This window comes from Rhamphochromis sp. 'chilingali', assembly GCF_963969265.1.
Source record: "Rhamphochromis sp. 'chilingali' genome assembly, chromosome: 1".
In the NCBI taxonomy this organism is placed as follows: domain Eukaryota; kingdom Metazoa; phylum Chordata; class Actinopteri; order Cichliformes; family Cichlidae; genus Rhamphochromis; species Rhamphochromis sp. 'chilingali'.
In genome coordinates, this window is record NC_137929.1 from 12,250,262 (window position 1) to 12,267,404 (window position 17,143).

At 43.9% G+C, this 17,143-nt stretch overlaps 2 protein-coding genes across 2 annotated transcripts; both read right to left on the bottom strand.

Annotated features, from left to right (window-relative positions):
- Positions 1-2,547: 2,547 nt before the first annotated feature.
- Positions 2,548-6,475, bottom strand: sox19b (SRY-box transcription factor 19b). The gene is made up of 2 exons (XM_080905327.1): positions 5,451-6,475; positions 2,548-3,886 (listed from the first exon to the last, which is right to left on the bottom strand). The coding sequence occupies exons 1-2, from the start codon at positions 6,110-6,112 to the stop codon at positions 3,625-3,627; spliced, it is 924 nt and encodes a 307-aa protein (XP_080761453.1). The 5' UTR covers positions 6,113-6,475; the 3' UTR covers positions 2,548-3,624.
- Positions 6,476-10,758: 4,283 nt separating this feature from the next.
- On the bottom strand, positions 10,759-15,520 carry eif4a1a (eukaryotic translation initiation factor 4A1A). The gene is made up of 11 exons (XM_080866782.1): positions 15,405-15,520; positions 14,187-14,229; positions 13,955-14,087; positions 13,716-13,855; positions 13,433-13,601; positions 12,911-13,020; positions 12,666-12,809; positions 12,443-12,580; positions 12,266-12,355; positions 11,577-11,656; positions 10,759-11,424 (listed from the first exon to the last, which is right to left on the bottom strand). The coding sequence occupies exons 1-11, from the start codon at positions 15,425-15,427 to the stop codon at positions 11,280-11,282; spliced, it is 1,215 nt and encodes a 404-aa protein (XP_080722908.1). The 5' UTR covers positions 15,428-15,520; the 3' UTR covers positions 10,759-11,279.
- Between the last annotated feature and the right edge of the window lie 1,623 nt (positions 15,521-17,143).

Below are 17,143 nucleotides of genomic sequence, written 5' to 3' on the forward strand. Positions count from 1 at the left end.
GTCTCGGTGCGCTCATCTTTTCTCCCTTTCCTCAGGATCCTATCCCCTCCCCTCAGTGACCGATTAGCCAGTGCGTGATTCCCTCCCATTTCCATGAGAAAGGCGCTGCTCGGTGAAAGGGTTAAGCCTGTGGACTAAGTCCTAAAAAGCAACCCTAATTTTCTGCTCGGTGGGGGAGTGAGGAAAGCGGGGAGTGGGAACAAAGACGCCCAGGGGAGGAGCGGGGACTCTGGGTTTACTATATGCACCTGCGACTTGAAAAGCCACGGACAATGTGCTTCTGAAACGGCCAATTACGAACGGGCCATCCACTCGCTTTTTCTGTGGAAAGACGTGGGGGAGGAGGAAAGACGAGTCTAAAGGAAGGAAGAGACTAAGGAAAGTGAATTTTTAAAGAGGGTAAAGATAAGAAAGTAAATAATCGAGCTCTAAATAATTCTGGGGACAATAGAGGACACCCTGTCCTGCCTTCCCAGCCCCCAAAATTCATCCTCCCATATCACATGATCCCCTGTGTTCTCCCGCTTTAAGTTCATTTTTGTCCCAAGTGTTATCCTGCCTCGGGCAGAGCTAATGGCTCCACCCGGTAGGAGGAAAAGTGTCTCTGGAATGCTGAGAAACACAATTTAAACTTGTTCAATTCAGCTTTAAAGTCAAAGATTCTCTTTTTTTGATGCAAAGCAAAAATTTACGACTGATAAACTCAGAACATTGTGACAACAGGAAAAAAAGGTTTTCCTGTTTTTCTTTTTTTGCATATTTGTAACAGTTTTCAGATCTTCAAACAAATTTTCATATTAGGCAACAATAACCCAAGTAAAACAAAAGTCCTGTCCTTCTGTTGAAGGACAATTTCATTTATTAAGAGGAACAAAGTTACCAAACCTGCGGTCCAAAGTGAAAAAGGAATTGTCCATTTTTAAATCATAAATTAACACGAAGGCCTGATTACTGCCAGAACTGATGAACAACAAATCACTTAAACCGGGCTAAGTGAAGTTGGGTTAAGTGAAGGTTAAGACATCTCAAAGCAACACTTTATGTTGTGATCTAAAGAAACTCACTAACGGATCAGAAACAAAATCATCGATATCATGTCCAAGTCTCCAGCGGACCACGGTGACAACTATTATCAACGAACTTAGCAGAGCGGCTGTCTTCCCGGGAGTGACCGGCCTACCAAATGACTCCAAGCCTGTGTCGCTGACGTGTCCAGGAGGCGATAAAAGAACCAGAACTACATGAAAAGAACCTCAGGCCTCACTTACCTCAGCTAAGTGTTCATGATTCAACAGGGAGAAATAGACTGGGACAAAATGGCATTCATAGATTTCAGAGTGAAAAAGAGCTAAAAAGTCTCGGGGAAAATCACAGGAGTCTGATACAGAAATGTAACTCTGTCCCATCCATCAGGGATGTGTTAGTGTTTGTTGGTGTCAACTTTGGGAGCCGACACGTTTCATAAAAATGAAACCTTACCAACAGTCGAACATGGCTGCAGCGTGACGGTCTGGGGCTGCTCTGGTGCTTCAGGATCGATGACTTGCTGGAACCACGAATTTGCAAATTGATGGAACAATGAGTTCTGCTCTCTACCAGAAAATCCCAAAGGAGGATGTCGGATGTCAGTTTGTGCCCTGAAGCATGAAATGATGTTCGGCCTTCAGGGTTTCAGGTTATGGAGCAGAATGATGATCTAAAACACACCAGTCCCCTTTAAAAAGGGGAAAAGTGAACAAAACAATGGTTTTGGAGCGGCCTGGACAAAGTGCTGACTTAAATCCTCACCGCCGTTCGTACTCAAAACCCTCCATTAAGGCTTATAGTGGGGTACACTCATACTGCATTCATAATGCAAATATTATAATTCAATAAAAGTTCAAGTGTCAAAGCAGGTAAATACTAGGCCGACATTAAAATGGTGAAAAATCAAATTGTATTAAAACAATGTCAGAATCATCAGTCTGTGTAAATGTGGCTCATGATTGTTCTCTTGAGTAGTTTTAAGGGGAAATCGTTTCCAGAATTACTTGTATTCACTATATAATTGTAGTATTCTAACCCACAACCTACCCACCTAATCCAGCCCAGCACTGTGCAAATGGATGAATGATTACAATATAAACTAAGAAGCCGGCGAGAGCATGAAGGCTGGATTAGTGAGTTATTGGATTGGAGACAAAGTGAGCTGCTGTAATTTCATTTTCATGAAACGTGTTGGCATATACCTAATTTATTAATGTTGTTATGAAAGCCACAAATCTTTTCCATCAAAAAGGAATCAGACTCTTAGTCTAAGAGCTTCATATACATACTGTTTGCATAAATGCTGCCTACGGTAACTTACACATGACACTGGGCAGGTTAAACCCCGAATGCTGGACATAGTTCAGCTATGATGACTAGAACAGAATTATATCACAGTACGTGACTGACATGTCCCGCTTGTGTTTGAAGATCACACTTTGAATCCAACCAGGACTAAACTTAAAAAAGAAATTAGCATTATCTCAACGTTTGTTACTGCAAAAAGTTTAGAAACAAGAATAAAGGTTTTCTGAGGTTTAATCAGGAACACGCATCCATTCTCTTTAAAAGTTATAAAAATACAACTGACAGTTCATTTAAAAACAACTCTGGTCTTTTTCCAATCCAGCGTCCTTGTATGGAGACATTTGAAAGACCAACTGAAAATCTAGCAGTTCACATAAAAATCCTTTCAATTATTTAAAAGCATAGAAAAAGAAATACTACACCTGCCTAGCGCAAGAGGACATGAATATAAATTCAGCATGCTCAGTTCAGATCGATGCATCGAAACATGAAAATGTCCTAAAACTAAATTATAGCAAATAAAACACCTGCACACAGTGAACACAGTCAGATCTTAGAGCCGAAAGTGTGATTCTGACTGAGGCTGCTTGTATTACTGCATGTAGGAGGTACTACTGCACAAAGCCAGTCCTTTTCCTCGTAGACACGGTGGTGATTGTCCAACAGAAGTTTGTTTCATTTCATTCAAATGTAACTGAAGAGTAGAAGTCCAGATCTAACACAAGGCTACTAAACCAAAGCCACATGGCAAAGAGTTAGATTTTAAAAAGCTCTGTTATTCAAGTTGTGCATTTCATTCTCGAGTTTCCTGCTGACGCGTCACAGCAGGACTAACGAATGGCCAGCAGCTCAGGTGATGTGGCTATCACATGATTTCAGATGGCAGAAAGTGACAGTCGCCATTCGAAGACGTGGCCACGGGAACCAGTCCAACCAGCACTGACTGTGCTGGAACCATAATGAAAGCCAGTATCGCAAGTATTTAGGGTGGTTCTAAAACACAAGTTCTATAATACACAAAACACTAGAAAATATTACATGTTATGTACAACAGACACCCCGGCTTCACTCCAGACATTCAGTGAGAGACGCCTGTGGCAGGGTGGTGGGTGGAGTCTCAGCGCTGCGTGTGTGGCCTGGATGCGTCGTGGCACCAAAGAGTACATTCGGATACTTGTCGTACTGCAGACACATCATCAAAAACTTCACAACTTCTTTATGCTGACATTCTGAAGTACTCCACACCCGATTCCATCTCCTCTCTAGCTGCTCGTGAACCGTTCGTCAGTCCTAGATGTGTGTGAGAGGAACCGTTCCAGTGAGGTAGTGCTGCTGCACACTGGTGTAGCCCCTCTGTGCTGTCGAAGGGTCGCTGGCATCTCCTCCCGGTCCAGGAATGTACATGCTGATCATGTCTCTGAGGTCACCCTGCAAAGCCCCCCGATGGTGGTTTGGTGTTCCCGTGGGAGGAGAGTGGGACACCGGTTCTGATTTCACCATGGACATAGTGACAGGGCTGGGCTGCTGTGGACTGCTGCTGTATGACATGGGGCTGTGGGGTGAAGACGGCATTACAAGTTAAACAACATCAAAACAACGTAATTGTTTTGGAATAAAAACGTCAGGATGTACTGCTGAACTACAATTCTGTCCTGTCTTTGTCCACCATAAAAACCAGTGTGCACCGAGCTAGTTACAGCACTTTATCATCAAACACACTCCTGCATTACTGGAAACTCTGCAATAGTTATTTGAATCCGGTGTAGTAATTATATCCAGTTAACTTTTAAGCACCAGATATTTTCAGTTCTGTGTAACATAGATAATAATGCCGCAGAGCGAAATACAGAATTACTTCTCTTACACTGAGAATTTATACATACATATTTTTATCTTGCACTGGGGATTTTGTTGCTATCATCACGTATAAAAATTCCCAATATGTTAACAAACCACAGCGTGAACTCTACAACAGACATGAGTGAGCGCACAGCAGACTATGTTTGATTTTGTAGGAAAACTGACTGGTCTATGTGTCACAGCTGTTTTCTTTCAGTACATCTGCTTTTCTATCTGAATCCTCTATCATAGTTAAATGCGTATTAATGTACACTGATGCAAACTTGTCTTGATTTTCGACACTAAAATGCATTCATTAAATACATGTAGAGAGATATTTTCAGTGTTGGAAGAGACTGGATGGATTATAAAGTTGATACGTGTTCCTGATAAATCTTCAAAATACTGTCTGAGAAAATTTTTAAAATTTGGATTCGACTTGTGTTTAAAAGCTTAAAGGAAAAATCTCAAGCTTCAATGATTCCACTGCTGTATTAAAAATGCAGTGACAGATACAGCTGCAGACCAGTCAGCAGAACCAATCAAACTGGGAACTACTGCAATAAATTGCAGCATCATCCATCCTTACACCTGAAAATTTATCAAGTGTTCAGACTTTGTTTAGGGTCATGAGATCTGTGCTAGGAGGCAAAATCTCCCCTAACACAGGACAATGGTTTGGACGGGGGTCTGTGGGCAGGGGACCACACACGGAGCAAGCCTGCTTGCCAACAAGTTATACTGATAAAGACTGCAGGCAGAGGAATGCAGACAAACCTCGTTGCTCAATCATATGTAGACTTCTTTGTGATTCGGTGGGAATGGATGCAACATATGTGCCTCATTTGAATAAACTCAGCATGATGAGTCCTGTGGCAGTTTGAGAACATCCAGCATTACTTATTTCTGGTATCTTAATTTTCATTCAGTAAAAAAGACATTTCTCAGACTCGTTTTTTAAAATCAGAATCAGGATACTTTATAAATCCCCAAGGAAATTATGTAAAACAATATAGCAGTGAGGGGATTTTCAGCACAGAGAAATAAATTCACCGAGTGAAAGTCCAAGGAACCATGAAGTCGCACTAACGAAGGATTGCACGCTCCGTTTCCACCAGATTTTAACACCTTTGACCTGAGTTTGGAGAACTCAATGAAGAAGTAACCTACAGTTTAAACGCTGCTGCTCAGTATCGTATCTGCGCGCTTTGCCATCTTTAACGAGCGCTGGGAACATGCGCGGTTGTTGTTTTGCAGAAACGCAGACACACACTCACCTGTATGAGTTGGCCCCGTTCATGTACGTCTGCGGCGCCGTCATTGCAGGTGGGTACTGGAGAGCTGACAGCTCATACCGGTGGAGCTGCTGTGTGTAGCCCAGTGCCTCGCCCTGCATGCCGGCGTATCCTCCGGTGGGGCCCCAGCCATAGCTCTCCATCCTGGGGCTCCCACCTTGGCTCTGTGCCGCTGCCACCAGCAGGTTTCCCGCTGTCAGTGGGTACTTGCCTACCTGAGTGTCTTTTTTGAGTAAAGGCTTTGTCTTGCGTCGTGGCTTGTACTTGTAGTCAGGGTACTCCTTCATATGGACCGCACGGAGCCGCTTGGCCTCGTCAATGAAAGGCCGCTTCTCAGCATCGTTCAGAAGTTTCCACTCGGCCCCCAGCCGCTTGCTGATTTCAGAGTTGTGCATTTTCGGGTTTTCTTGTGCCATCTTGCGCCTCTGCCCCCTGGACCAGACCATGAAAGCGTTCATGGGCCGCTTGACTTTATCCATGGGGTCGGCTCCAGGTGCGCATGCCGTTTTAGAGCTCGGGTGAGAGTTTCCATTGCTGCCCATGCTCCCGGTCATGGTGCCGGTGACCGGTGACATTCCCTGGGAGGTCTGATGAGAAGGGGGCTGGCCAGTCGGCTTCAGCTCGTGTTCCATCATGCTGTACATGCTGGGAAAAGTAGGAAAGTTGAGTTACAAATAAACGATCGAGCACTCAGGAGCCTTCGTCGCCGTCAATCTGGCGACTTTTGGCCAGGTTTAGTTACACGTTTCCCCGGGGCTTACGCACGACACACCCGTGAGACTGCAGCGGACAACCTGCCCCCCCCTTTCTTAAATTAAAAGTCTCTCGAGGCAGTCATTAAACTAGCACTGAGATACACTTTCACAGTAAAGTTTTGCGGTTTCAGTGCAGTGAAAGAGTTTACGGAAAACCACTTGTTGTCAGACAGCCAGCTCACACACTGAACTCATCTGTCTGTTCACTCCCAAAGTTCTCCTATTCTCGTGCAGTCAGGCATGAACCAATGGGAATGGCAAAAAGCTTCATTCTGTGCGTGTGCATTTGCAAATGAAAGGGCTCCGGGGGTGCGTGAGACACTTGTTGATGACGGAGTTGGTGAGAGGAAGCATTCCAGTAAGACAAGACGATCTTAATAATCCCCGGGCAACTGTAAACTATATACTGAAAACGAGGTTTTAGCAAAGTTGTCTGTGGAGGCAGCCACGCAGGCTGTCACGCGTCTCCGGGCTTAAAATATGGTTCGAAAGATCCGCAAATATAAATGTATCTATAATCATGAAAGTTGAAATAGTACAAACAACAAAAACTAAAAGAGTAAACAGGGTTTTGTGTTTATAACCAGTTCGATTTCATTTATAAAGCACAACAACAACAGTGTTTGAAACTGCGGGGTAACCGTCCGACAATATCACAAAGAAACCCCCAACGATGAGAGCTCCTCTGTGGGCAACACGGGGGACACAACTCCCTCTAACTGTTAGCCAGGGCCAGGCTGAGAGAGGAGCGCATGCTGCCGCTGGTTGGTTAGGGAGGTGCAAGAGAAAAACCATCAATAATTTCATTTCAACAGAGACATATTGTGTCGCACAGCCTGTCGGGACTGTTTCACACACGCAGCTCTGGTTCCAGAGTTTTTAAAAGAGCAAGAGACTTTCAACTTAGCATTTCAAACCTAAAAGTTTTTCTAGAAAGAGTAAATTATTTGCACACAGTAACAGAATTATGTAAAAATAGCTCCTGAAAACTAACCATGTTATTGAGTAATAGCACAAACCATGGGTGTGCAATGGCTTTGTAAAACTTGTAGCTGGTAAAATCTGACTGAGGCTTATCTTCCAGTTTACATCCAACAGAAGTTTGAGCTGCAGCTTTAGAAAGCTTCATGCCAAAAGCGAAAGAAATCAGTTTAGCTTGAGGAAAAGATATGTTGGTGTTCATAACTCAGGAGGTGGATATGAAAAGTTCCAACTGTCAAGAACTGGAGTGGAAGTGTCATCGAGAAACTCAAAGAGAGCCAGAACAAGCCTTACAGAGGTAGGAAGTAAAAGACTAGTGAGAGATGCATCCAAAGATCCCAGAACAACTGCCGACACACAAGTGACCCCAGTAGGACAGTCACAATTGTTATTTCAAGGAAGACAGTTACTTGCACCCTGCACAGGAAGCAGAGCAATGGAAACTGTGCAGACACCTTCAAGTCAGACTGAGATACGCTAAAGACAACCTGGAGAAAGACTATGCACACTGGAAGCCCGTCCTTTGGTCAGAGAGAACTAGCCATAGAGACGCTGCTTATGTTTGGAGAAAGAACACAATCCCCACAGTGACACACAATGACGAGAGTACTAATCTGCAGGGATGCTTCGGAGCGTCTGGAACTGTGAATGTCGTCAAAGTGGAAGGAATCGGGAAAATCTGGAACCCTGAAGCAGTCGGCAGCAAAGCTGGGTCTGGGTCGCTGCTTTATCTTCCAACATGACAACAACACCAAACACACATCCCTCATGGTGAACCACCTTCAGAACAACAAGTAAAAAAGCTCTGACTTGAATTCCATTGAAAGTCCTTGACAGTTTAATTTGGAGGAGCTTGAAAGTCGCTAAGAATGTACTGGGATTACTTTGGAGATGTGCGAGTCTTGTTGAACCACAGCAAACGACTGCAGCAATGTCGACAACCCTGGTAGTTTTGTAAAATGATTTTATCACCGTGAAGTGAAGTTGCTTGAAAAAGCTGAATTAAAAGTGTTTGTTCTGTTGGTACGTAACCAAATCATGTGTTAACATCAGTTATCAGAGTGTCCTTAAAGCCAACACTGATGAGACAATCATAACGAGAAGCTTCAGATGAGAGTTTGGGTCGAATTTAGTTCCAAGAACTTCAACGTTATTTATACCAAATCACAACAACGTGTTTTATATTGGAAGGTAAAGACCTCTACAATGTAGCCAGCTCTGATTAGTACTCACAATCAGAGCCTTAAAGAATGATAATAGAGTACGATGTGGCTGTTTCGATTACTTTAATTATGCCGTACTATCTCCTGCTGACTTTGTGAACATGTCAGAGAATCAGAGACTCTTTTAATGTTAAAGAGCTTGGACCGTGACATTTCCATTATATCTCCTCATTCAGCAGACCCACGAAATAATGATGAGATTCAAATGTTTTGGAACGCATCAAAGTCCAAACAGCTTGATGGAAAGGAGGGGAAATCTGAATGAACAGAAATAAAGTTGGATAAAATACGCTGGGGTTTGGAGGTCAGAGAAGTGGGTAAAGGCTATAGATTTATAGGGGGAGAAATAACCAATGAAAACAGGGAAGGCCAGAAAATGAAGGTGAAAAGAAAGGAGGAGGGATGCAATGATGAAGGGATGGATGATGAAGGGGTGGGTGATGGGTTGGTGCAGGAGGGTGGATTTGGATGACAGGGCTTGAATAGACCTCTATTCTTCCCTACGCTGGCTTCTCTTATCATGCAAAACAGGCCCGTTCAGCCTCCCAGCCATCCGTCACACAAAGAAAGACCATGGCAGCCTTTTTACAAGCCTCACACTCACATAATCCACCCACCCCATCCCACCATCTCTCAACCCTGCGATCCAACACCCAACAGGGAGCGAGTTGGTACCCACAGTGTGCATGTGGCATTTGGGGGATGGGCACAGGGTACATTCACCACAAACAGCGCCTTTGGAAAAGGGACCACCTAACCTGAGAAGCAGGCCACAAAGTTGAGCTGTGCACCATGTTTTGAGGCTGTGCAGACACGATTATTGAACCACGGGAAGCTGGAATAAGGCTGCCCGTCCATCCCAGGGCTAACATTTCTCTATCTTACGTCTGTGCCTGTGAGCTGGAAATTAGTCTGTGGATAAACTGTCAGTGTCGCTCCTCCAGCAGGCTGGGAGAGAAAGAAAATGCAAATCCACAAGAGTGTGCATGTGTGCTACAGAGAGTACAGGGCTGATTATGTTAGCAAGGCTGAATCGACGTCTCCCTCTAGTGGACGGAGACGTTATCGTTCATACATTTGTTGGCCTCCTGCAGGACATGCTGATGGTGCTGCTTCTCAGACAGCTTCTATTTGCTCAGCAGGAAAAACACTGTATGCGTCTCTATTTCATCATTTTATATTCCAGCTTTATTACAAATGCACACATGTATCTTTACCTTATCGTAGACATGCCTTATGCCGTTACATGTTTAGTACTTTATTATGAAGAATTGCACTCTATGCAAGAGTCCGTCAACCAGCCGCAGCCTCAGTAAACTGGTACGGTCTGTAGCTGCTGCACCCACGGTGGGTGAGTCAACCTCAACACCGTTTCACACAAACATCAAATATTTGAATAAGAGCAAATTAATTCAGTCCTATGACGCTCCTGTTGTCTCAGGGCTGTCTCTTTTTAATGAAGAGTCAGATCTTAATGAGCTCTCTTTAATTGGGAGAAAGAAAAAAAAGACAACGGGAAAATAAATGATGGGAAATGCAACAGAGACACTGACACGTTCTCCTCTGATGGGACACAAACGTGTCTGAAGATGTGACTATTATAAGAGTTCCAGCTCTAACATTGACTGCTCCACTCCATCGCCCACGTCACTGAGTGAGCTTTGCCACAAAAGTAGACACCACACAGGATTTGGCCAACAGAGGGCTGCTTTACAGCTTTAAAGAAAAGGAAAAGAAAAGGATGTTTTTATTGTTTTTCTTTTAAAGACCAATAAAATAAATACTATACAGTATCCAATGTAGAAAACCTGATACACTGTCTCAAAAAAAAAAAAAAAAAAAAAGAAAGAGGGGAAACAATCCATACATTTGGGGGAAAAATAAAAAATATTAGCACTGATAGCACACACCTCATAATACGAGAGCTCAGAAACTTTTGGTGGAGTGGAAAGCAAGATAAAAATCTCTATATACTTTTATATTTGTAGTTTGGTCCAGATGACACTCCCCATTCATCTATAAGATTTGGATGAGGTAGGTTACAAAACATGACCACAACCATTTGAAATCTTATATTCCCTGTAAAAAAAAAAAAAAACAAAAAAAAAAAACTCCTCCAATCTCAACTAACTGGAGACGGGGAAAAAAATAAAAACCAAAAAGCCGCTTGGATCTGGGTCAGGAGGCCAAATCGCTACAACTCACCGTTTCTGCCTGCAAGCACTCCTCATCTGAACTCTACTGTACAAATGGCTGAACAGGGTTACGGCCGCAATGGGAAAGGAGGAAAAGCAGAGAAGCACAGCAGTAAAGAGGATCAAATTTGTCAGCCACTGTACAGCTCATTTTATTGATCATGTCCTGTTTACTTCCAGAACCCAAAACCTGCTGTAAACATGACCGTGGGCGTGCGTTGTGCAAATACACTGAAGATTGTTTAAATACTGAGCTAGTCAATCACACCGCTGTTCATTCAGAACACCGTCGAGTCCAGACTGCTCGGGTCAGCCGACCGACGCTGCAACAGCCAAACCTCACACAAGCTGCAAATCAACAGTGTCTCTTTGCCAACAATCAGCAAGTATAATGTCATCACTGGACTTTAAATGTGCTTTTGGAAACAGTTCTGGCGTGAAGCAGAGTATTTAACCGCTGGGAAAATTTCAGGGTCGATAAAAGACAATGGCAGATGGAGCGGGTCAGCAAGTCATTCTTCCAAAATCATGTCAAATGCTGAGTAAATTCAGGGTGGAATTTAGAAAAAGGAAGTTTTTAGTATTCGTATTGTAGGAAACAAGCTTTTACTTCTAAAACAATCGGATATGGGTGGACAAACAGAAGCGGGGAGTCTTCTAGATAAGATCGGCCACGTTCATGGGCATCTCCTCCACGGTGGTGTTGTAGAATGTCTCAATGTCCCTCAGTGTTCGCTTGTCATCCTCGGTTATCATGTTAATGGCTACTCCCTTTCTGCCGAAACGACCTCCCCGACCGATCCTGTCAAAAACAAAAGGGATCACCGTCACTGCAGATATCATCTCTTTGGGTTTGCTGCTCATGCTCACGTTGGACAAAGAGTTGACGTGAACATTTCATTTGCCTGTTGTGCATAGCTGCCAATCATGTCTGCAAACCGTTTATGTCCTCACCTGTGGATGTAGTTTTCCCTGTTGGTTGGCAGGTCGTAGTTGATGACAAGGGAAACCTGCTGAACATCAATACCTCTGGCCTGAGAAGAAACAAACACCTTTACTTACATGGCACAACTCAATTTTGGATCTAACAGCGAGCCAAAGCAGGAGAAGGATGGTCTCTGAAAATGTACTGCTCCCCCCTTCCCCTGGAGTTTCTCTGCATCACTCTGAGACAGGATATTTTAGAGATGGTAAGCAGCCTTACATATTTGTTTAATATGTGCATTGAAGGATATGTCCTGGTCAAACAGGAGGCCGAGGTCATGCCATCCAAGAGGAATCTGGCTGTCAGGGCCGAGCACAATAACCTCAGTTTGATCTTTATGGCCATCTATCAATTAAAATTGGGCCGTAAACTGGATGTTTCTTTGCACTCATGTCCTGAATAAGAGCTAACCCCACATACAAACTGGTGGTGGGTCCAGTTTCTATGACCCACCACAGCTTTACCCAGAACTCTCACAGGTGAGCTAAAGGAATAAATGTAATCTGCCAATTAGTTGTGAGTCAGGGATTTCAACCCAGCTACAGTGGAGGGCAGATCTCTGCTCTACCAAGGAACTTTCAGTCCTTTACCAACACTGCAGCTGGCAGGAGAGGGAACCTTGGACTGCAAACAGCACTAATAAGAAGCCGTTACATACCAACAGGTCAGTGGTAATAAGGACTCGACTGGAGCCCGAGCGGAACTCCCTCATGATCAGGTCTCTCTCCTTCTGGTCCATGTCACCGTGCTGAAAAGACAGAATGAAGTCTTACAACATGCACTGAAAGTTTCCACACTTGTACCAAATGTGTCAGTCACACAAAGAGGTTCGTACCAGAGCAGAAACTGTGAAGTCTCTGGCATGCATCTTCTCAGTAAGCCAGTCCACTTTTCTCCTTGTGTTGATGAAGATCACAGCTTGTGTGATGGTCAAGGTTTCGTACAAGTCGCACAAGGTATCCAGCTTCCATTCCTGAGGACCACCAGGTCAGACTGTTAGCACAGCAAGCTCAGCATGAACACCCTGATTACAGGGAAAGCGAGTGCACGTTTTTCACCTCTTTTTCCACATTTATGTAAAACTGGCGGATGCCCTCAAGTGTCAGCTCCTCCTTCTTCACGAGGATTCTGATAGGCTCACGCATAAACTTCTTTGTGACCTCCAAAACATCAGCTGGCATGGTGGCAGACAGTAGGACAACCTTAAAAAGATTTAGAGATATCCGTCAGCTACAAGCAGAGTTCATATTTCAAGCAAGGATCTTTGGCTCGGCCGTTACGGCGCTGACACCAAAGTTCTAACCTGGATGTTGCTCGACAGCTTCTGGAAGATCTCGTAGATCTGATCCTTGAATCCTCGACTAAGCATCTCATCAGCCTCGTCCAACACGAACATTTTGATGTATTTAGAAGCTGCAAAAAGGGAACCACCATGTTACACATACGGGCACATAACACAGCCATACGTTTGCACACCGATACAACTGATTCATGTTGGATTTAGGAATCACGTGCCACTAATGAGGTTTCGGTAATGAAGCGTCTTCAGGTGTAAAGGTGCCGTATTCAGAAGTAATGAACGTATGATCATGCCTCTGGACCTCTGTTGTCATGAAAGCTCGAGCCAGCAGAACGCCGACCACAGCTACACCACAGCAGGGGCTTACAGTGTCAGCTGACACGCATGGGTTTCATCATTATACAGCATTATACAATAACTGACCTCCGAGGTGATCAAAGTCACCAGAGACTCGTGTTAATTTCTTTCTTTGTGGTCACACATTTCAAACTAAGCCTGATTTAACTCCTTCTCAGGAAGACTTACAAAGGTTTTTGCGAGTTAGCATGTCAAAGACGCGTCCGGGAGTTCCCACCACGATGTGTGGGGCTTCAGCCTGCAGTTTCTGGACCTCACTGCGGATGTTGGTCCCTCCAATGCAGGCATAGCAGCTGGCTCCCATGTAGTCGCCCAGGGCAAGGACCACTTTCTGAATCTGAAAGAAAGTCAAAGACCAGACGTTAAGCCATGCAAAAGGCTACATGAGAGATCCTTAAGAAACAATAGCACAATATGTCACTAGTGTAAGAGGGCGGGTGTGGAAGCCTACCTGCTGAGCCAGCTCCCTAGTGGGAGCCAAGACCAGAGCCTGAGTGCCTTTCAGCTCCACATCAATCTGCTGAAGGATGGAAATGGCAAAGGTGGCAGTCTTCCCAGTGCCAGATTGGGCCTGAGCAATCACATCGTAACCTGAAATTAAAACATGTGCAATTTAGTATCCAGGGAATTCTTGGGGTTGTTAACTGCTAAGTGTTAGAAACACATCATTATATATTGAAGCACGCTTACCCTTGATACAAGGCATAATGGCCCTTTGCTGGATAGCTGAAGGTTTCTCAAAACCATAGGCATAAATTCCCCTGAGCAGGGTCTCACGTAGGCTCATCTCATCAAAACTATCCACAATCTGGTTCCAATTGCTCTGGAAAGGTTAGAAAGAGCACAGGTTTATTGTCAGTTCATTACATGCTGTGCTGTGAAGAACGTCACAGTGTTGGTGAGAGTTTCATAGGAGACTTACCTCAATGATCCCATCTGGCTCCATGCCTTCAGGGCCATTGTCTCTGTGAATGACAGAAACTCAGTTATCTTTCCTCTCAAGCTGCACTTGTAAATGACCTTAATGCACTAAATCCTCTCTGCCCACGAATAATGAGAATAAAAAGAATCTTCTGTGGCACAAAAATATCCCCCTTTAAGTAAACGCGCTGATATAATCATTACCAGGCTCGCCGTTATATCATTCTTCCCAAACTTGGCATGAAAAAAGAAGCCTTCGCCCCTTGTGCTGTGACGCGCGGCCTTGTGGAGAGGCCGCCATTTTTGCTACATACAATCAAGATGGTCGTTTCTCCATTCAGGGGAGGAAAAGACAGGGGCGGGTGGACGCTTCACGGAGGAAACAGAGCCACAGCCACGTCGAATGTGGCCAAGTAGTCGACAAACGCCGACATCTTTGTGTTCAAAGCGTTCGGATCATTTAGAGTTGTCCGCGATGCTATGAAGAAAGCGGCAGAAGAAGCTTCGCGGCTTTCCGCCGCGGCCTGCTCCGCATTAGCTGCTAGCAACAGGGCCTGCTAGTCTGTAACTGTCGGCGAAAGTCGGCGAAAGCTATTGTTCCTTTAGACACGTAAGGCACAGCGCTTTATGGAGGCAGCACACAGCTCCACCACATGCAGCGTGTGTAAGCGGAAAAACGACCATTTTCAGCGGCCTTAAAGCGGCCTTTGTTTAAAACGCCGACCATCCGTACTAAGACCATGTGACTCCATCGAACAGCACGAAACGGCATTAATTCACCTTTACAGACAAAATAAGGTTCGTTACGTGTATTACACCCGAAAATATCGTAGTTCCGATGTTTTGGCTTCAATATCAAATTACTACAAATGAAAAGAGGAAGAATTTTTAAAGGCCTACATCAGGCTTGTTCACGTGCTGTCGCCGGATGCCGATAACGACCGCAGTCTGTATCCACATCTGAAGCATTAAGACTAATATAACTTCTGACTAGCATGACTTTAACGATCTAAAACATTCAATCTTATTTCACACTCGTCTCCTGAAACGCGCAGAGTCCTAATGTTCATCTAAGACAAAAAGTCCCCGAATGTTACTCGACTACAAAACTCGGTTAAAAATCTGCATTCTTGAGAACATCAAGTAAAATATGACGGATTGAAGAAGAAAATACGCCCTAGAACTCACACTTTATGCGACCAAAAGTAGCCCTCCTTACCTGTTATCATATTCAGCCGACATTATTTCAAAGAAAGAATCCGCAGCAGAAATCTCTTATATAGGTTATGCGCACAAAGAGGCTTTCTCATTGTAAAAGCTCACCGTCACTTAGCTGTGGTCCCGCCCACAGGCACTTGCGATTGGACGAGCTCTACGTCACGTAAAAGTAAGCAGACCCACGGGGCGGACCGTTTCCGTTTACAGTATGCTCGTAATTCACGCTCGTGCCCGAGTTCTTTAGCCAAAGAGGCGGGGTTTCAGTTTTTACGGAACCCGTTGGTGACGCAACCGGGTTTCTTCAGTCCGCCTGCCCAGGTGTGTCCCCGCTGCTTTGTTCAGACATTAAAAAACGCCGAATTAAAAATAAACACAATTTTTAAAAATTAAAAATAAACACAATTTTTAAAAATTAAAAATAAACACAATTTTTAATTCGGGTCATGCAACGTGTTAATGTTCCAGCATTACGTCGAGTATTTACAGCCTATCAGAAATGAGGCTCCTGTGTAATATGCATCAACACACTGCTCTTTACATTCACTCATACTCTATCACGGGAAAGAGTTAAAAAAAAACTATTTCTGTTGATTATCTCAATTTCGTGCTGAATCTGGATAATGGACAAATCTAATGACAGTGCAGTAGGTTAGCTCCATAAATGTAAATAAATAAATAAAGCTTGAAAAACTAATGTCTATAATGGCACATTTTAATGCTTTAAAAAAACCATAACCACAAAATGACACCATGAAATTAAACTGAACATTGTCCCAGTGACAATAATGTGGCATCTGTACCTGGTTTAGAACTTTTTAAGTGTTATCATGTATATGAAGAACCCATCGTGTCTTTCTAGTCTCTACATGTGCTGAGAATCATTCAGATATTTGCTCTGAAATGGGGTTTTATTACTTTCATGTAATGTGTTTTTTATTTCTTGATCTAATATTCTGTCTCCATTAAAATTAAACTACCATAAACAACTAGGCTGCTCATTTCTTTGTGAGCAAACTTACAAATTCACCAGATCATCAGATGATTGTACCACTGTACTAATATTCACTTTCTACACAGATTGATGCTTTTTCTTTGTGGATTCCCTCATCAGGTATTGCTTTTCTGTATGGGGCCGATTTGGACTTCACACCATGTGGGCAGCAAAAACAAAAAAGCACTTGGGTTTTGGTTACGACTTGTTCTCTCAGTGCTTATGTATCGTCTGAGTGTCGACACCTATCACAAAAAATACTGCAGTGGCTTTCCTCACTTTCACAGCCGTTAGAAAGGGACTGTGAAAAGGTGTTGTGGCAGTGATCGAAGCGCCCATTACAGCAGGTATCAGTGTGAAAGGGTCTGCAACCATCCCCTCTGCAAAGAGCTGGTTGAATACCTGATACTGCAGGTTAATGAGGCACGCATTCACACCCCTCACCCACCACATCCTGGTAGTAGTCACTGCAAGGCCCCCTTTGTACTTTGTGGATGATGCAATCAATATGGGACTGAATGATATCCTATAATATCTAGATGCAGTTAGTTTAGCGACATGTTCAAGGCCGTCAGCTGTGCACCCCCAGCTTCCCCAGAGAAAGAGTCTGGTTTGGTGCAGCCACAGAGCACGGAAGCTCAAAGCAGACAGTTCAGAACTGGGATCACTATCACGAGGAACAAACCATAATGTGATGAAGAAATGACCCAAGAAGACCTCTAACTACTTTAACTTTTCATGAAACCCAA